This window comes from Danio aesculapii, chromosome 22 (genome assembly GCF_903798145.1).
Source record: "Danio aesculapii chromosome 22, fDanAes4.1, whole genome shotgun sequence".
Classification (NCBI taxonomy): Eukaryota; Metazoa; Chordata; class Actinopteri; order Cypriniformes; family Danionidae; genus Danio; species Danio aesculapii.
In genome coordinates, this window is record NC_079456.1 from 29,816,839 (window position 1) to 29,838,919 (window position 22,081).

Sequence of the window (22,081 nt, forward strand, 5' to 3'; positions counted from 1 at the left end):
GTTAAGAACAGTTTTCAGTATTAATGAAATGCCATTTTACATGTAAATGATGGATGACTAACTAAATAGGGTTTCTGCAGAAAACTGTAGTATGGAAAGCTGTTACAACACATGAGACATACTAGCAACTATTTTCATACTACTAATGGTTATTTTTTTTTAAATATTAATATGCTTTACATCAGTACTTATTCATTAAATGCTAATCCTTAGTTATTACACATTTAATGACCAAGGACTAGCATTTAATGAATAAGTACTGATGGAAAGTACTCATTCATTTGAATGCATACTACAGTAAATATACATTTTCTCCTTAGACACATTATTAGATACTATAGTAGTATTTATTAGATACTAGTACCTATTAAATATGTACTATGCCTTAATTTAATACCACAATACTAATTCAGTCATTTAATTGTAAATTTTACTATTGCTACCAGTAAAAAAATAAATAAACATAATTTTCATAGGTTTTATTTGGGTGGGGGGGGGGTCCATCATGAAGAGATTTTTTCAGTTTTTAGTAACACACTACCTGACAAAAGTCTTGTCGCCTATCCAAATTTTAGGAACAACAAATAATAACTTGACTTCTAGTTAATCATTTGGTATCAGAAGTGGCTTATATGAAAGGCAAAGGCCTCTAGGTTACGCTTATTTTACCAAAATAAAATATGATCATGCCTTGACTTTTTAATTATTTATTTAGGACAGTAAGGTCTGACTTTGCTTAGACAAAGTCTTCTCACTTAAAATAAATAATGCACAGTATAGAATATAAAGTCATGGTGCAGTGGAAAAAGAATTAATATTGTGTATGACCCCTCCATCTTACCCCAGACATGCACAATAATGTTCATGTTTTGTGACTGGGTTGGCCAATCTTGGAGCACCTTAACTTTCTTTGCTTTCAGGAGCTTTGATTTGGAGGCTGAAGTATGAGAAGGAGTGCTATCCTGCTGTAGACTGTGGTTAGTAATGTAATGGGCAGCACAAATGTCTTGATACCTCAGGCTGTTGATGTTGCCATCCACTATGCAGATCTCTTGCATGGCCCCATACTGAATGTAAACCATGATTTTTCTTTCACCAAACTTGACTGATTTCTATAAAAATCATCAGTTCATGCTGGTTCCAATAGGTCTTTTGTTGTATTTGTGATGATTGGGATGCAGATCAGCAGATGATTTATCTGAAAAATCTACCTTCTGCCACTTTTCCAAATGATCAACTAGAAGTCAAGTTATTATTTGTTGCTCTTACAACTGGGATCAACAACAAGACTTTTGTCAGGTAGTGTATGTATCCCAGTTGTGACAAGTACATACTTTTTTAAATACATGTGTCACGGATTGGCCAGGCTCTTCCACCAGCATCACGCAAAGATCACCATCACCTGAGTATTAACCACACACAGCTGCACCCAATCACTTATAGTCACTACATAAGCACACACCTCACTTCACTCAGTGTCCGCTCTCGTTCCAAGAAGCTGACTCTGAGTGAACACCTCCTGGTAATCACTAGCATTCTATCTCAGTATATTGTACTTATCTGCTCTCTGTCTCTCCTAGTTTGTCCAGTGTTCCCGGTGTCCTGTCTGCCTTGTGTTTGTCATCAGTCTGTCTTCCCCGCAAGCCCTCTGGTGTGTGCATTCGGTCTCCCTCAGTATCAGTCATCCAGCCTGCCACCAAGGATCATCCGTACAACCGGACTCCACTCACTTCTCCTCCGTTCTCCTTATGTGCTCATGTGTTGCAAATAAACATTGTTAATAACTCACCCACCTTCCTTGTCCGTCTGCTTCCCATATCAGAAGACCGGACCACTACAATCAACAGCATGAGCACTCACGATCCCATTCAAGAGTTGGTGGACTCGTTGAAGAGAGTTTTATTACCATCTACTCCACTTCCCGAAGCACCACCAGCACCGAGCACTTCTTCACTGTCCACCCACTCATCCAGTCCCATGGCTCGACCAGCGCCCTACTCTGGCGGGGCGGAGGAGTGCAATGGATTTCTTTTGCAATGTTCTCTCATATTCACCATGCAACCTGAGTTATATCCCACAGATCGGTCCAAAATCGCATTCATCATCTCCCTTCTCTCTGGATCGGCTCTTCGGTGGGCAGAAACCATTTGGCAACAGTCTGGGCCGGTAACCAGCTCCATTCAAGCTTTCATCAAGTACTTTAAGGAGGTTTTTGGTCGCGCAGATGCAGAAGTAGCAGCTGGAGAACAGTTATACCATCTCAAACAGGGAGCCATGTCCACTCAGGATTATGCGCTCCGGTTCCGTACTCTGGCTGCTGCTAGCGGATGGAATGAGCGATCTCTCCTCACCACCTACCGGCTCGGACTGGAGCCCAGCCTCCGACTACAGCTAGCAGCCCTCGACGATACCTTGGGGTTGGAGAAATTCATCCAACAATCCCTCCGCTGTTCCGATCGTCTGAGGGCCTACCAGCACGATCTTCCACCTGTTCCCCAAGCACTCCTCCGTTCGCCAGAGCCAGCAGTCCCTCCAGAACCTGAACCAATGATCATGGAATCTGGTAGACTCACCATCACTGAGCGACAGAGGAGGCTGACCCGGGGTCTATGTATGTACTGTGGTGCCGAAGGACATGTCAGGCTGGACTGTCCCATTCGTCCAGCACGTCCTTTGGTGAGTGTATTCAGTTCTCCCATTGAAAAAATGCATCCTCTCACCACCAATGTCCAGTTAACTACCCCTTCTGTATCTGTTTCAGTCACGGCCCTCATCGACTCTGGGTCAGCTGGAAATTTCATCTCGTACGCCCTCTGTCGCCAGCTCCATCTTAACACCGAGGCCTCGACGCACGTCTACCAGATCCAACCCATAACCAACGCAATCCATTCCCAGGCACGTATCCATCGCAAATGTGAGCCTATCTATCTCCAAGTGGGATTGCTCCACAAGGAGGAGATCCAATTTCTGGTTCTGGAGGGTGCATCCATGGACATCATTCTAGGGCGCCCGTGGCTGGTGAAGCACGATCCCATCCTCTCTTGGGGCACAGGAGAAATAAAGAAATGGGGTGAAGACTGCAAAACCAGATGTTTTCCCGACCTACCTGTTCAACTTCAGAAGCCACTTACCATCTATATCACATCTGTCCAAAGTCCAGTTAATAAACGATCCATTCAAATCCCGAAGATCTACTCCGCATTTGAAGACGTTTTTTGCCCCAAGAGAGCTTCCCAGCTACCTCCACATCGGCCATGGGACTGCGCCATAGACCTGCTGCCAGACGCTCCTATGCCCAAAGGTAGGATCTACCCGTTGTCCCTTCCAGAAAATAAGGCCATGGAGGAGTATATTCAGGAAGCACTGAGTCAGGGGTATATCCGCCAGTCCACGTCACCCGCTGCCTCAAGCTTTTTCTTTGTGGCCAAGAAGGATGGAGGGCTGCGTCCTTGCATCGATTACCGAGTTCTGAATCAAGGAACAATTAAGTTCCGGTATCCCCTTCCTCTCGTCCCTGCGGCCCTGGAACAACTACGATCCTGGCCAAAACCAACAACCATTAAAGAACTCCAGCGATTTCTAGGGTTTGCCAATTTCTATAGACGATTCATCCACAACTACAGTCTCATTACCGCTCCGCTGACCAACCTACTCAAAAACCACCCCAAGAAACTCTCCTGGCCTCCCGAAGCCGATGCAGCCTTCCAAACCCTCAAACAATCCTTCACTCAAGCTCCACTCCTGACTCACCCCGATCCTGAAATCCCGTTCGTGGTCGAGGTAGATGCCTCGACAACTGGAGTGGGAGCCATCCTGTCTCAATATCAAGGTACACCAGCATTACTCCATCCATGCGCCTATTTCTCGAGGAAGCTCAGCCCGGCGGAGAGAAACTATGACATCGGAAACCAAGAGCTATTGGCTATCAAGCTTGCCCTGGAAGAATTGCGACACTGGCTGGAGGGAGCCAAACATCCTTTCCAGGTGATTACAGACCATAAGAATCTCCAGTACCTCAAAGAAGCCAAAAGACTCTGTCCTCGTCAGGCCCGATGGTCCCTGTTCTTCTCCCGATTCCAATTCTCAATATCTTACCGACTTGGGTCAAAGAACATCCGAGCGGACGCACTTTCCCGTATATATGATCAGCCGGAAATCATGGAGACCCCAGCCAGAATCCTCCCAGAACAGATCACGGTCTGTCCAATCACCTGGTCCGCTCCTACAGTCATCGCCACTCCCGAATCCAGGACTCCGCCGGGCTGTCCCCCCAATCGTCGCTTCATTCCTGAAAACCAACGGGTAGATCTGATTCATTCCACCCATACATCTTTGGGCACAGGGCATCCCGGGACCAACAACACCCTCTCGTTGCTATCCCAACGCTTTTGGTGGCCGCACATGGCGAGGGATGTGAGGAGATACGTTCAAGGCTGTAGAGAGTGCGCTATGTCAAAGAGTCCTCGCCATCTACCTGCAGGTAAACTCCATCCCTTGCCCATCCCAAACCGCCCCTGGTTACACCTAGGAGTTGACTTCATGACAGATCTACCATCATCTGAAGGTAATACCTGCATTTTAGTCATTGTCGACCGATTTTCCAAATTCTGCCGTCTGATTCCCTTGAAGGGTCTGCCCACAGCCCTAGAAACCGCCGAAACCCTATTCAACCATGTCTTCCGATGCTTTGGATTACCTGAAGACATAGTCTCGGACCGAGGACCCCAGTTCATCTCCAGACTATGGAAAGCCTTCTTCAGACTCCTAGGTGTGACCGTTAGCCTCTCGTCTGGCTATCATCCACAGACCAACGGCCAGACAGAGAGGAAGATCCAAGAAGTGGGGCGGTTCCTCAGAACATTCTGTCACGGTCATCAAAACTCCTGGAGCCAGTTTCTGGGCTGGGCGGAATACGCTCAGAATTCCCTGCGGCAACCTACCACCGGACTTACGCCATTCCAGTGTATTCTGGGCTTCCAACCTCCACTATTTCCCTGGGATGGCAAACCTTCTGATGTCCCCGCAGTGGATTACTGGTTCTGGGAGAGCGAGAGGGTCTGGGACGATGCTCATCACCATCTCCAGAGGGCAGTTCGCAGAGCCAAGGAGGTCTCCGACAAGAGGAGGATCCCAGGTCCAAGCTATGCGCCGGGGCAGAAAGTTTGGCTCTCCACCAGAGACATCCGCTTGCGACTGCCCTCCCGAAAACTTAGTCCCAGATTTGTTGGTCCCTTCACCATCCTGGAGCAGGTCAACCCCGTCACGTTTAAGTTACAGTTACCACCACAATATAGAATCCACCCCACATTCCACGTTTCACTCCTCAAACCCTTTCACGACCCTCTGATTCCCTCCACAGAGCCTGGCCATGAAGAGGAACCTCCTCCCCCACTGATGTCGGAAGTCAGATCCATCTACAAGATCAAGGACCTTCTACGGTCCCGACGTCGTGGTGGTCAGCTGGAATATCTAGTCGACTGGGAGGGATACGGTCCGGAGGAGAGATCTTGGGTCCCCAGATCAGATATATTAGATCCTGCACTTATGGAAGAGTTCCACTCCAATCACCCCGAGTTTCCAGCACCTCGTGGACGTGGTAGACCACCACGGCGTCGGAGGTATAGGCCCTCAGGAGCGGGCCCTGGGGAGGGGGGTAATGTCACGGATTGGCCAGGCTCTTCCACCAGCATCACGCAAAGATCACCATCACCTGAGTATTAACCACACACAGCTGCACCCAATCACTTATAGTCACTACATAAGCACACACCTCACTTCACTCAGTGTCCTGGTAATCACTAGCATTCTATCTCAGTATATTGTACTTATCTGCTCTCTGTCTCTCCTAGTTTGTCCAGTGTTCCCGGTGTCCTGTCTGCCTTGTGTTTGTCATCAGTCTGTCTTTCCCGCAAGCCCTCTGGTGTGTGCATTCGGTCTCCCTCAGTATCAGTCATCCAGCCTGCCACCAAGGATCATCCGTACAACCGGACTCCACTCACTTCTCCTCCGTTCTCCTTATGTGCTCATGTGTTGCAAATAAACATTGTTAATAACTCACTCACCTTCCTTGTCCGTCTGCTTCCCATATCAACATGAGTGGTTATTTGTAGGTACTAGTATTGTTTTTAGATGCCAGTACATTTTATTGCCTAATAGTGTCAATCCCTGTTTAAATAAACACAAATTGCTCAGTTTTGCCAACAGCTGTACAACAGGTCTGATTTACACAAATTAGCATGTTTTAACAGTTCCAGGATTAGGTCCTTTTTGTTTCACAAGTATTAATTTGCCTGTTTCTAGCATGTTTTAGGCATGTTGCTAGACTCTGTATGGTTTACTGTTCAAATGTTTTCACCCGCTCAATAAAAGCATATCATATTCGTCTGTTTTCTGAAAACCATAATTCTGATCGATTAGAAAAGATATAGTCTAAACCTTCAGCCCTGTCTAAAGGTCTGAGCCATGGTGGTTGTAAACTGAAAGCACTGTAAAAAATGATGTTAAAAAACGGTCAGATTCTACAGTAAAATAATGTGTTTTTTTTCTCACTAAAACAGTAATATTCTGTTAAAAACAGTGCATTCTGGGTAACATTATTGTTTTCGAGAAAGTAACCAACAGCAGAAAACTGTGAGTTAACAGAGCTCATATTCGACATTTCAAGTCTGTGTTTGAAATCACACGTTGTGCCCTTGTTCACCATTATATCACCTGACAGAGTTAATGAACACAAATGAGTGAATTCAGACACTGATGAACACCTGCAGTTAATAATCACAATCACTGAAGGAAAGAGAAACAAGAAACACAGAGTTCCCCTTCGGATGGGGAACTCCAATGCTATGTGGAAACTTCCACTATGGGGATTTCGTCAGAATCCCATCATCTGAAAGAGTATAAAAACGGGCCAATGAAATGCCAATGAGTTGGCAGCGTCAGCGTGCACAGCTGGCGTCAATGACAATCAGTCATGCTATAAAGACGCAGCCAGTGCCATGCTCGACATCCTTTCCTTTCGCTTTCAGAGCCTTTCACGAAGCTTCTGAGAGAGTCTTTGAGGGTATCTCCAACCTGTGTCTACAGAGAGAGATCGAGAGCCAGCTTCTCCCGGTCCAGAGCGCGTATACGCAGTGGCAGATGGTCGAGCTGGGTATTTCTCCCTTGCCTGGCGTCCTTTGGGTCCGGTCCTCCAAGAGCGGTTTGTATATAGGAAAAAAGCTTTCCTAAAAGAGCAACACGGTCGTGCAGCGCGTCTTTTTCAAGACGTCACTCCGACCGTGCGTTTCTGGATGCAGTGGTTTCCTATCCCCGGATGATGGGCACGAGCACAGCGTTTCATGTCTGGGGGTCCAGCATGTTAATGCGGTGCTCACGGGCAGTGCATGCCATCACTGATGTCATGTCTGTTGCGCAGTTAAGATCGCGGCTCGCTCTTGCAAAAGAGCCACCCACCCCAGTTGTCCCCCGCACTGCAGTTGGCACTCGGGCAGATCTGAGGGTTTCAGTGAGAGTAAATCCGCCGCCCCCGGGCCGCGGACCTCTCGCTTCTCCACGCGCTCCATCCAAGCTTCAGGTGGAGAGAAGCGCTCCGTCCTTGGATGGTCGCTCTCTCACCTGATGACACCGGGGGTCAGATGTCCATCGCTGCATCGGAGGATGGGCTGTCATTGTCTGATGAGGATGCGAGCCCGCTCGCTCCCTCCCTCCGGGGTGGAGAGCGCGGCGTTAGCATCTAAAAAGCAGACGTGATGGCCGTGCTTTCTCGGGCTGCTTCGGCCGTGGGTCTGGTGATGGTTTATCCCCCAGCCCCGCGGCCGGACCGACTAGATGGGTGTATGTGGAAGATATAAGGAGGCAAGACCTTCAAAGCCTCCCGTCCCCTTCTTCCCGGTAGTGCACAGTAAACTCACGCTGTCCTGAGGGCACTTTTTTCTGCCCGATCTGCGTGCGCTTCCATCCTCACCATCCTTGGAGGTTGGGCTGTCAAGGTCTGACGAGGATTCGAACCCGCTCGCTCCCTCCGGGACTTTGAGCGCGGCGTCGAATCCAGAAGCAGACTTTGCGGCTGTGCTTCCCCAGGCTGCTTCGGCCGTGGCTCTGGAGATGGTTTATCCCCCAGCCCCGCGGCCGGACCGATTAGAGGGGTGTGATGTGGAGGATGAAGGCGAGACCTTCTAAGCCTCCCCATCCCCTTCTTCCTGGATGGGCACAGTAGGCTCACGCAGTGTGCTGCGTGCGCCTTCCCACTCACCATGCACGCTATGGCCACCTACCAGCGCTACCAAGCGCAGGCGCTGGCCCGGCTGCGCGAGGATGGTTCTGACCCAGGACTGAGCATGCGCTCCGCACCGCAACCGACTATGCTCTTACAAAAAAAAAAAAAAAAAAGTCGGCTGTGTGTGCCCTGGGAAGGACGATGATCACATCCGTGATCCAGGAATGCCACCTCAGGCTAAACCTGGTGATGTGCGTGACGTTGACAAAGTTCGCTTTCTTAACTCACCCATTTCCCAGGCTGGCCTGTTCGGCGACACTGGCAGTGAATTCGCCCAGGAATTCACGCCAGTGATAGAGCAGTCGGAGGCGATGGGCAAGGTCTCTATCGGCGGGATTGTATGACCGCTCCCCCCTGCCGAGCCATCCACATCCGCTGCTTTTTCGCCGAGGACGCCCGCCCGCAGCTTTGCTTCGCCGCCCCGCCTGCGCCTCCGGCCACGCGGCTGCGCCGAGCATCGCGCAGGCAACCAGCGTCCCCCGCCCAGGGCGCCGCTAAGTTCGGTAAAACGGACCGCGAAGCGTCCCTGAGGCGGGCCATCTGGGGAGGAGGGAATTTGCTCTTTCCCCGCTGGAGGGCGGGGCACGTTATTTAAAGGCGTTAAAAAAAAAAAAAAAAACGCCATCAAAATCCTCAGTGAAAGAGCTCTTTTCCCCTCCTCCGGATGTGACAGCCCGAACACTGCCATTCTGGGACGCTATGCCTTCCAGCTTGCAGGATCGGTGCATTTCGCCAATGGCTCATGGAGCGTGAGAGAACGGTCTCCTTTCTCTCCACTCCCAGCCCCTCTCCTGGAGTTTGAGTGCGAGACGAGAACATCTCCTCTCCTGCTCTCCTGTGGGACCCCAGCGCTCCCCGGATGAGCCCACTCACTCCACGCTGCCCCCGCCGCTGGCACGTCAGCGATCGTGCGGGTGGGAGCATTTGCGGGGGCTCTGCCTGCCTGGTTAGCGCGGGCCAGCCCATCGCAATGGCTCATTCATACGACCAGACTCGGCTATGCGATTCAGTTCGCGAAACAGCCTCCCAGGTTCACGGGCGACCAGGGTCAGTCCTGCGTCCGCCCCTGTCTTGCGAGAGGAGATTGCTGTCCTCCTGGCGAAGGATGCAATCGAGCCGGCCCTCCAGCCGAGATGGAGCGCGGGTTTTACAGCCCGCACTTCATCGTGCCCAAAAAAAAAAAAAAAAACAAAAAAGCTGTGGGCTATGGCCAATCCTATATCTGCACATTTTGAACCGCTGCCTTCACTGGCTGCGCTCTGAAATGCTTACGCAGATGCGCATCACGCGATGCGTTCGTCCTCAGGATTGGTTATAGATCAATAGATCTGATCAGCAATAGATCCCTGCTTATAGATCAGCAATAGATCTGAAGGACGCGTATTTTCATATCTCCACACTTCCACGCCACCGGCAGTTTCTGCGGTTTGCATTTGAAGGTCGAGCGTGGCAATACAAGGTCCTCCCCTTCGGGCTCTCTCTGTCTCCGCGAGTTTTCACCAAGCTCGCAGAGGGTGCCCTCGCGCCCCTGCGGCTCGCCGGCATCCGCACGCTCAATTATTTCGATGACTGGCTGATTTTTAGCCCACTCTCGGGAGCAATTGATTATGCACAGAGACAAGGTGCTCCGGCACCTCCGCCCGTTGGGGTTTCAGGTCAACCGAGAAAAGAGCAAGCTCGCCTCCGTGCAGAGCATCTCCTTTCTCGGGTTGGAGCTGGACTCGATCACTATGGAGGCGCGCCTCTCACGAGAGCGTGCCGAGGTAATGCTGAACTGTCAGAGAGTTCGACAGGAAAAAAGTGGTCCCCCTGAAATTATTTCAGAGGCTCCTGGGGCATATGGCATCCGTAGCCGCGGCCACGCCGCTCGGATTGCTCCATATGAGACCACTACAGCATTGGCTTCACGATCAGGTCCCCAGACGCGCATGGCACGCGGGCACACACCGAGTGACTGTCACTGCGCTGTGTCACCGCACCCGCACCCCCTGGAAAGGACCCCTTCTTCCTACGGGCCAGTGTGCCCCTAGGTCAGGCGTCCAGGCAGGCTGTCATTTCGGCAGATGCCTCCAGTATGGGGTGGGGGGGCCGTGTGTAGCGGGCATGCTGCTGCGGACCTGTGGAGGGGAACCCAGCTGCATTGGCATATCAACTGCCTAGAGCTGTTGGCAGTGTTTCTCGCTCTGCGCCGCTTTTTACCGGTGCTGAGGGAGCAACACGTGCTGGTCAGGACGGACAGCACGGCCGCGGTAGCGTATTCCATCCGGATGGGGGTATACGCTCCCGCTGCATGTCTCAGCTCGCTCGCCGTCTGCTCCTCTGGAGTCATACGCGGCTGAAGTCGCTGCTTGCTATTCACTCCCCGGATGGGCTCAACCGTGCGGCCAACAGGCTCTCACGGCAGCTCCTTCCCCGGGAGAATGGCGACTCCACCCCGAGTCATGCGTAAGTTTTTATACTTAGTGGCAGATATTAATTTATTAACAAGAAGTGGAAACAGGAAAGATACATAATTATTTTACAGAGTTAAGAAATAACATACAAAATAGTACAGTTATTACAAAGGCACACTCAGACCTCACGAGTCAGACCTTGTACCTCAACAATGGTAACAATTAAAATGTTTCATGCTGCAATGCATTCTGGGTGTGGGACTGTACATAAATCCCAGCATGAATTTGGGGCATGAATAAATTATGCAATATAATGGTCTTACAGTTTTCTTTATTTGCATTTGATTCTGCTGACTTTCAGTAGCCTGTTTAGGATGTTTGTGATTTAAACTGTTAATTGTGTTACTTGTCACCATTGTTGAGGTTATTGATGTATCTTTGAGTAGTTCTTAAAGTAGTTATGTCCAAGATATTTTTAAAAAACTTCCAGAATCCAATGCCACATACAGGCATGTTATATTACATTAAACAATAAATTAAACATTGAATAGGAGCAGTGTATTATATTAAATTAGAACAGGTTATGCCACATTAAAATCAATATGAACATTACCCGATCTTATTTAGTTTTTTTGGCTTGCTTGACATATCAAAAGAGCTTTTTAAACAAAGTTCTCAAAAGTTGCAGCTGCCAAAATAAATGAATGTTAAAAATGTCAGGGTTAAGAGCCCAACTAAAGCAAACTCTATTCTCCATTATGGTGACTTAAAATGATAACCTTTATCTCCAGAAGAACTTTAGTAGATGTTATACAGAAATAAACGCTTTAGTAAAAAAGCTGGTGATGCTGTTTGTGGAGTTATTTAATTATCTGCTGATAATTTTAATGATTTAATCATTTGTTGCCCTTCAGGTTATTTCATTACAAAGCTGTGACTGAAGTTGTAGTTTTTTGTATGTTTTGTTCTTATTTTTTCCCTTCAGTATTTCTTCATTTGTTCATCGCTAATGCTCAATTATCATTTAATTAATTCATTTACTTTAGCTTTGCTTCGCTCCATGTTTCTTGAACACTCAGAAGTGTGGACACTCGGAAGTGTTACACTGACACTGTGACACTGAGGTATTTGCTCTGGGGTTTAAAGGGTTAAAGGTGTGAGAGGTAAAAACACGGTATAAAAATGCATTTTAACAGTAATATGTTAATTTAAACTACGGAGGTAGACTGTAAAAAAATGTAGATTGCTGGCAACCCAGCTGCCAGTAGTTTACCGTAAAATCAAGGAAAAAACAGTATTTTACTGTAAAACCTGAAGCAAATTTCTTCTGTGTGTCACCGTAGTGGAGAAGAGTAGAGCCAGTTTTTAAGTCAAAGATGAACAATGAAGTGCTGATGTTAATTGGTACATTTATTTATTTAAAGAATGAATTGTTGCTGATGCAGTAAGAATCTGTCTGGTAATTCCAGTTGTGAAATTTAACACATTTGGGTTAAATAGAACTTTTCTAATGAACTAAAATAAGTTGTTATTATAAATATGCTTATAAGCATATATAGCACATTACTTCATATTTGAGGCAGTTACTTTCAGCGAACAAAATGAGTTCACTTGAGTATTGTGTACATCAATGTAGTCGATGTATTTTTACAGCAACATATTGTAAAATAACAGTACATTGCTGGCAACTGCAGCTGCCAGCATTTTTCTGTTAATTTACAGAGCAACAGCAAGATGCTGTTAATTTAACAGTAAATTGCTGGCAACCATGTTGCCAGTAACTTACTGTTTTTTAACAGAACAATTTTTAACAGTGTAGGAGGAGAAGCATTTAGAATTTAGTTTTTTTTTAGTAATTTAGGATTTTAGTATGTTTAAGACTAAATTTTTCAGTACAATTTCTTTGCAAAAAGTAATCTAAAAGACCTTAAAGTGCTGGATCAGACCAAGCTAACATCTAATTATACTATAAGTAGTTTAATAGATGAATAGTGCCTGGAAAAAGGTAAGTGTGATGACAAATTTGTAGTATTTTTACTGCTCAAGTGCAAATTAGCCAATTAAACTTTACATCTTAAAATTAGTGCTGTCAAATGATTAATTGTGATTAATCGCATCCTAGATTTTTTTTACATTAAAAATATATACATGTGTACTGTATATATTTTTATATTTCTAGTATGACAAAATACACACACATACTGATAAAATAAAATACAAAAATACTAAAATATACAAAAAAAGATATTTACATATACAGTACATTTGTATGTATGTATATATATATATATATATATATATATATATATATATATATATATATATATATATATATATATATATATATATATATATATATGTGTGTGTGTGTGTGCGTGTGCGTGTGCGTGTGCGTGTGCGTGTGTGTGTGTGTGTGTGTGCGTGTAAACAATTATTTTCTACAATATATTTAAATACACAAATATATACACAGTATGTACAAATATATTTTGTAAAGCTAAGCTTTTATTTTGGATGCCATCAGTCGCGATAAATTTTTTGACAGCACTACTTATAATGCAATTAAAAAGTGCAGAAATGGTGTACTGTAATTACATTTGCAGTAATCCTGAGAACTGGAAGGGTTACTGGAAGCAGAGGTCCAGGTTGATGTCTTACAGTGACCAGGATGTTGAGAATGGCAGTAGTTCACACAGGGGTCCCAGCAGTGAGGGTGGTCACTTTTCTGAACTTTCACTGAACACATAACATAAAAATATATCAGAAAATGATATTAAAAAGCAACTTTTTGCACTTTTAATATTGCTCCCACCACATGTTGATTAAATCGATTAGCATGTTGCTAACATTGATGTTTCTAGCAGGTTTTAATGAAAAAAAATCATTAAAAAAGTATATGCTTCAATATTGTTCTCATTAACACGTATTTGGACATCATATGGAGTCTTGAGGGTCTGTTGAAGCATTCGTGTCTCTAATACTGGTCTGTGGAAAATGAATGTGCATGCAAAAACAATAAAGAAGCTCATTAGCAAACAGGCTAATGAAGTCCTGCTGCTAGCGGCGGGCCGTGTAATTGAGTGCCCCTGTGAACGTGCATTTGCTTGTTCTCATTTGTTCTGCAGGACCGCTGCAGTATCTCCAAGCAATCATAATGCAGTACTGTATGAGTAGCAGAAGAGTGACTATTAAAAAAACTGTGATTAAATGTGATATATTAAACAAGCAAAGTAATTCATTATAAGGAAGTGATTCACAAAGGGTTTTGCCTCAGGACTGGATATCAAATGGCAATGATTTGCAGAGCAGCAGCAAATATTGTTATTAATTTCTATAAATTCATTTTCTATAAATTCATTTTTTACATCTTATGTTGTGGAGTTATGCTTCTTTAATGTATCTCACTACTGTGACATTATATCTTATAATTGTAAACAGCACCTTCATTTCTCTGGAAATACATACAACACAATGTATGTAATTTATATGTATGTAATTTATATGTTATATATACACAATTTATATGAGATAACTAATAATACTAAAATGACTCTTTACCCTCATATACATCGCAAAACAGCACATCTGTGTTTTTGGACAGGCTAGCTAGATTTTAGCTACCCATAGTTTGTCATTAGCCTAGTTTATTGATTATCAAGATTTATCAAAACACAGTAGACTAGTAACTTAAGATGAATTTTCCAGAACAGAAATTAATGACGCGAAAGTCCCCGAGTAACACAACATTCAACAACTTTAACTTTAGCTTCAGCTTTTGAAAATAAATCATAAGCTTTGTGTGATGTGTGTGTGACCAATTTAAGGTTTTAATAAAGTCTAAAGACTCTTTTTGTACAGTAAATCTTTCCTAAGTAACTAAACAGACCTTCAAACTCCTACACAAGCAACGCGATGCTACATATTAGCATCATGTTTGTGTTTTTGCCACACATGATGTGACAAGGCCATGAGAAATGCCACTTTCTGACAGATTTCTTCCCAAGCCAGGTTAAATACCATATCTGAGCAGCAATGAGGCATATTTCTTGCATTTGAGTGGTAAATCCCTCTTCCTTGTGGCTTATGCTAAGCTGGTCTGCTACGTCTTGATGCTGGAATTGAGAACACCAGGAATGATGGCGGTAAAGTCTGATGTGACGGGAGCTTAATTCGAGTAAAGAGATTAAAATACTGCTTTTTTAAACCACGTCTTTTACTTAAAATACGCACTAAATAAGCAGGTGACTGGAGCTGTGGTTTTTAGCAATGGCTTGTGTTATGTATATCTGTATACGATAGTAAAATTTGGACATACTGTACAAATAAAAAAGTTAATTTAGATAAATTAGAATGTGCAATATGGGATGCAAATATGCATCTAGATTATTAATATCATCAATTTCTTTAATATGTTCACATTTGTATGTGTATTTTTACATATATTAATATGTTATTATTATGTTTTCATTTTTCCATTTTCTATAAAATATAAAATTATGTCATAGAGATGTCAATAAATGTATAATTTGATGATTTATCAATTTGTAATTGATATTACTATAATTTGACACCGACAAGAAAAACTCAGCTCAGGTAATGATAATAATAATAATAATAATAATAATAATAATAATAATAATAATAATAATAATAATAATAATAATAATAATAATAGTAATAATAACAATTATAACAATAATAATAATAATAATAATAACAGTAACAGAAGTTTATTTTAATAATATAATATGTAAAATATGTTTATGTTGTATTTCAAATGATATGGAAACACACTTCTTCAAAACACAAGTTTTAATTTTAAAAATGTAAATGTAAAACTATGCATACTTAACAGCTAAACAAAAACATATCCTTTAAAATAAATAAATAAAATAAGTACTTTTTATAAGAACGGAGATGAAGATCTAGGTGCAGCTTTATTAAACAGAATAATTAGGCAGACAATGCCCAAAACAGGCAACCCAGGCTCATTCTGAAAACGTTTCTGGAGACTGCGAAATACGTTCCAGGAGGTACGTATTTTTGCAGTTTTTGTTTTCGCAAATGCGCGAGAGGCCAGTGTGTGCGCTTTTTCGCATCTCGAATGTCTCTCGCAAGCGCCTTTTGCACCCGCGCTGTTCTCGCATAAACCCACCAGAGGCCGCTGTCGAACGACCAACTGTCTGTCTGACTGACTGAATAATTGACTGGGCAACTGGCCAATCGGCCAACCCACCCTCCTCCTTCCCTAAACCCAACCAGTTTTACCGATTGACCCGCCGGCTCGCTTGCTTCCCTAAACCCAACCAACAATTTACAAAAGCCATCCAGAAAAAGAAAAGCCCTCGTCTGATTTTTTAGCACGTTTTCAGATTTTACCACATTCTCACCCTGTTATAAACTTGTTCAATTAATTTTTTGGATTCTGTTTTTGTCTTAACTGATTTCTGGAACCGCTCTTCCACAGACTCAAACCCAGTTGTCGTGGTCGTGGTCAGCTCCTCTCTGCATCTCAAGTCCGCCGACGCACACGACGAGCTAACTGGACAAACTGGTCGCGGCGGTAAAACCCTCCACACGAAGGTAAGTGGTCAGCCGGTAAGCGCGAAAAGTAAAGCCGTCAAAACCGCCTTGTACCGTTCGCTTAAAGAAATTAAATGCAGCATACGTACCTCCGGCTACATAATTCGCGGTCTCCAGAAACGTCCATAGGACAACGTTTTCAGATTGCGCCTGGGTTGAAAACAGGAGCAAACAGGTAGTCCAAAGCGTAGTCAGAAAAGCAGGCAAATGGTCTGGACAGGCAGCAAAACAACATAACAATAAACAAAGCAAAGGTAAAAAAAAAAAACATAGGCAGGACAAGGATACGATTTAAAATACTCTATTCAAGATAAACAAGACTCAGCAAAGAGTGTGTGTGGATGAGATGTCTTTATAGTCCTAGTAATCGGTCCATCATGAGCTTGTGCGTGTGTAACATTGATAATATAAAATATGGATGACGCTACAGCGACATTTCCCATTGAACGCTTTGAGGGCAAAACCCCTCCATGACGGGCACAAACTGTCGCAAAAGGCTGCTGAAAATAGAGCCTGGGCATGTGCAGAAGGACTGTCTGATGGAGCCAGAGGAGGAGCCGTGGAATTGAGCTTCTAAATAAATGCTTGATGTAAAATCAACCACGCCCCCCGAACTTCTCACTTGACCATCGGTATCTGCACTATAACAAAGGCTCGCTGATGTAAATATTAGCACTTACATTTAAAAACACGCGATAATATATGGTTTAAAAACTGTGTGATGTAAGCTGTTATAATTTAATAAAAGCAATATATGTTGGACTGCAGAAATAAACGATCTTTCATACACTGTAGCTTGAGATAGACTAATATGAGCACAAATAATATTCTCTTATAACAGGTTGTTGGTATTTGTTATCTTCATAGGGTAGAAATAACACTTGTAAAATATGAACAATAACATATAAACAACACATACATTTTTAGAAAGGTTTTTATTTTTAATTAGCAATCACAAGAATCCCAAATATAGCCTACACACCATAGATAACGATTTACCATGCAGGAAAATTGTGAGTTTAAAAGATAAATACACAAGATTTCTAAATATCAACAGGATATTTACACATCCCAACCCTGCAATTCGTCAATTTGTACAAAAAACTTTACAGTATTAATGCATCAACTGATGTCTATCAGCTGCTGCAACATCGCTTGTATTGTTTATTATTTTTTGCTTGTATTGTATTGTGTTGTTCACTAGTATTGTTTATTATTTTTTTGCCTCCGTTTTCATTTAGTTTATTTGATACATTTATGTAATGCTTAGTAGGAGTTTTCAAATAAAAAGCCAACAGTAAATGATGTATATAAACAATTTATAACAATTACAGCTCTATTTGTTATTTAAGATTCGGTTTCTAGATATTTTATAACAGCAAATTCAGTAGATTAACTCAATAACATGTCGCAACTTAAAATGCAGAGGTGTCCTGTAAATCAAGTTCAAATAACCTTACAAGAAATCAATGTGGAGATCGGCTAACATTAGTTTTGCCTTCCTAGTTATTATTTTAGACCTATAAGAGAATTACTGCTGTATCACCTGTATTTTCCCCGTCATCGTTACTTAAATTTGTTCACAATGTGTCATTTATTGTGCAGTTCTATTGTTATTTTTATATATAAATTCTTCATTCTTCAAATTTTGCACTACAAAATTTATTCAATTTTATTATTATTTGTTTAATACTTGTGCAATCAATACAGGTTTATTATTATTTATTTTGTCCTTTATTTGAATATTTGCAATATATATGCATGCTTTTTGCATTTTATTAAAAGGTTTAACTCAGTGCTTACACTTTGCCTTTACAAAGTAGCCTGCGTTTGCTGTTATATCAACACAAATGGTTGTAATAACGTTAACAAATATGAGGTTTTATATAATGAGGATTCAATTGCGCTAGCTCCAGGCCACAGCGCACAAACTCGCGAGCCAATTCCGGCTGTGATGTGGCAGCGTCGGCTCGCTAATGGCCGCCACATCTGGCCGGAATCGGGCAGTAAGTCCATAGGCATCCGGCCCGAGTAGGTACAGCAGACGAAGTTGGGCCGAGGGGTAAGTCTGGCAGGCGAGAATCTAGCCAGAACTGGCCAGAGTGTATTTTGCTATCTGGGTGGTTAGGCATGTAACGTTATCAGCAAACTAATAAAGCCAGAAAAAAGCCCAGTGCCTTAATTGACCAAAACCATCTTTCGAGACATTTTATTGCAAGTGTAATAAATTTTTTTATTTGGGCTCAAGTCTCCTTCATTAACACGGAGGAGGCAGGCTTTATGACTTACGTACTGCTGCCAGCCCCCAGGGGGCAATCTAATGGCTGAGACCTTCACTCAAAAGCAGACATGTGGCACACTTGGTGTGTAATCAGGGAGAATCAGGAGCTGGTGTGTGTGAGGTGCATGATGGGAGTTATAGTTCATAAAGTGGCACATGTGTAGTTCTCCAGCGATCTGCACAGGCTAGATCACTGGTGATTGTGACACAAATATATTAAAAATAAATAAAATATATAAATTTTATTTATTTTAACTACATTTCATGGTATTTTACATTTGAGGTAATATTTTATTTTAAATGTATTTATTTATTCAACTATTTAATTATTATTAATTTATTTATTTTCCTCCATTTTATATATATATTATTTTAATGCAAATAATAAATGGAAAGCATTAATCTGACCGCCTTCTACCTGAAATCATAGCTGTTTGAAAAAAAAAAAAAAAAAAAAACAGTGTCTACCAAATATGCAAATACATCAAAATTAATTGTCTCTTTACCCTCACATCAAATCCTAAGACTGAAATCTAAGAGACCTCAAATGAACTGCTACCCAAACACTTTTTTGAATTTCCTCCCCAAACAAGGTCAGCTCCAACAGTAGCATATGTGTTACTCATATCTGAATCAGTAATGCAGGAGTGACACAGTGAAAACATCAAACTCCATTTATTTCCTGGGTCAGGTTTCTCTATATTATTGACACAGGCTCCGCAAGTGGGTGACAATTTATGATTGAAGTCCTGCCGGGTTTAATAGATCACACTCGCAAATATATTTTCCCATCATTACTGCCTTTCTCGGCATGGCAGGAATGACCTATATATCATATTTCAATATTTCAGCATGACAGATCAGATGCTGGAAACTAATTCATTTTACTTGTTTATATGCATTAGGGATGTTTGTTCCTGTGCACAAAAATATGGACTTGGGTGAATGATTTTATGATGTATGCATGAAAATTGAAGAGGTCAGTGCAATTTTAATACAGAGCAACACATTGGAGATTGAAAATGATGGGTATCGAAGTTCTTTTAGAGTACTGAAGAGACAGAAATAGCCAGAACTTCAAAGGGATTGTAAAAAAAGCATTTAAAGATTCTGCGTCAATGTAAATATGCAAAAAATTAATTAATTCATTAAAAATATATTAGGTTAAAACAAGTATTTGAAGATTTATCATCAAGGAGTAGAAGTGAAGTTATTAAAAATATATTTAAAAACGAGCATTTGAAGTTAAGACAAAGGCAAAAGAAATAAAAATAATAATAATAAATAAATAAATAATAAGACTAAAACAAACATTTAACATTAAGATTGAACATTAAGGATTTTCTTTTCAAACAAGCTTTTGAAGTTTCAATATCAATAAATAAAAAATAAAAATGTATTAAAAATATATAGCAAAATAAGAAAAAAATTACAAACCTAGATAAACAACCATTTGAAGTGTCACGATCATCAGCGATCATAACTCCCAGATCGCTGGATCTCACACACAAACACACATGGACTACAAATCCGCCATTCATGGACTACATATTCATACATACACTCCGTTCACACACACACACATGCTTCCTCATTTCCACTGATTAGACTTCCACAGCTGTTGCAGCTTCTAGACTGATTACAGACACCATTTAAACAACACACACTCTCACTTCCATTGCCGAGTCTTGTTTAACTGTAAAGTGACATTACAATGCGTTTTCCTAGTCTTGTTTCCCCGTGTATTTTGACCTTAGCCTTGTTTATCCATTTCTCCCTGTCTGCCGCCTGTCTACCGACCTCTTGCCTGTGTTTTTCTACGATTCTGGACTGCCTTTAAACATATGTTTGCACCTGTGTTGACCATTGCCTTCCTGACGTTGAATAAACCTGCACGTGGATCCTAAACCTCAGTTGTCTCTGTCACTCCCCGTGTTACAGAAGACTGCCATACTATGGGTCCAGCAGGAGCTCAACTCATGCGTCTTCGTCAGGAAGATCGATCCATCGAAGACTATGTTGAGGACTTTATTCAGGTAGCCCACCTAACATCTATGAACGATTTGTGCTTAATGATATTTTTCCATGGTGGGTTATCTGAGCCACTTTATTCAGGCATGCCACTGTGCGAACCCCACTGGACTTTAGAAAAGTACATAGATTTGGCACTACAAATGGGTGGGTCCCCCTTCACTGTAGGAGAGGTGGAGGAAACTCCTAAATGTTTTTTGGGAGGGGGCAGTGTACAGCATGACCAAATGACAACAGGGCTTGCTGTACACTCCACCAAGACAGTAATGCTAGCATCACCATCTCTCCAGCCTACGATACATCCTCCAGATCACAAGATGGCCGCTCCCAGTCCTCCAGCGCACAAGATGGCCACTTCCAGTCCTCCAGCGCACAAGATGGCCACTTCCAGTCCTCCAGCGCACAAGATGGCCGCTTCCAGTCCTCCAGCGCACAAGATGGCCGCTTCCAGTCCTCCAGCGCACAAGATGGCCGCTTCCAGTCCTCCAGCTCACAAGATGGCCGCTTCCAGTCCTCCAGCTCACAAGATGGCCGCTTCCAGTCCTCCAGCTCACAAGATGGCCGCTTCCAGTCCTCCAGCTCACAAGATGGCTGCTCCCAGTCCTCCAGCTCACAAGATGGCTTCCTGTCCCGAGTCTGTTCCTGTTCCTGAAAGACCATCGCCAGAGCCACTACTGCCAGTGCTGCCAGAGCCACTACCACCGCCGCCACTAGAGCTGCCGGAGTCGACGCCGCCACCACTAGAGCTGCCGGAGTCGACGCCGCCGCCACTAGAGCTGCCGGAGTCGACGCCGCCGCCACCTCTAGAACTACCAGATCTTCCAGTGCTGCCAGATCCTCAGTCGCCTCCAGAGCTGCCAGATCCTCAGTCGCCTCCAGAGCTGCCAGATCCTCAGTCGCCTCCAGAGCTGCCAGATCCTCAGTCGCCTCCAGAGCTGCCAGATCCTCAGTCGCCTCCAGAGCTGCCAGATCCTCAGTCGCCTCCAGAGCTGCCACAGCCGCCACTGCTGCCAGAGCTGGCGCTGCTGCCGCCGCCTGAGTTTTCTGAATGGCTACCGCTGCCTGAGCTTCCTGAATGGCCGCCGCCGCCACCTGAGCTTCCTGAATGGCCGGGGCCGCCACCTGAGCTTCCTGAATGACGGCCGCCGCCTGAGCTTCCTGAATGACTGCCGCCGCCTGAGCTTCCTGAATGACTGGCACCGCCTGAGCTTCTTGAATGGCTGCCACCGCCACCTGAGTTTCCTGAATGGCCGCCGCCTGCGCTTCCTGAATGGCCGCCGCCTGCGCTTCCTGAATGGCCGCCGCCTGCACTCCCTGAATGGCCGCCGCAGCCTGAGTTCCCTGAATGGCCGCCGCCTGAGCTTCCTGAATGGCCGCCGCCTGAGCTTCCTGAATGACGACCGCCACCTGAGCTTCCTGAATGACGACCGCCACCTGAGCTTCCTGAATGACGGCCGCCACCTGAGCTTCCTGAATGACGGCCGCCGCCTGAGCTTTCTGAATGACTGCTGCCGCCTG

General features: G+C 43.9%; 1 protein-coding gene across 1 annotated transcript in view; it reads right to left on the bottom strand.

Moving 5' to 3' along the window:
* grip2b (glutamate receptor interacting protein 2b) overlaps positions 1 to 22,081 on the bottom strand; it is a 258,941-nt gene that overhangs the window by 43,162 nt on the left and 193,698 nt on the right. Inside the window, exon 10 of the mRNA XM_056447878.1 lies at positions 13,264 to 13,404. Coding sequence (XP_056303853.1) covers positions 13,264 to 13,404 — 141 coding nt within the window. The remainder of the gene's footprint in view (positions 1 to 13,263; positions 13,405 to 22,081) is intronic.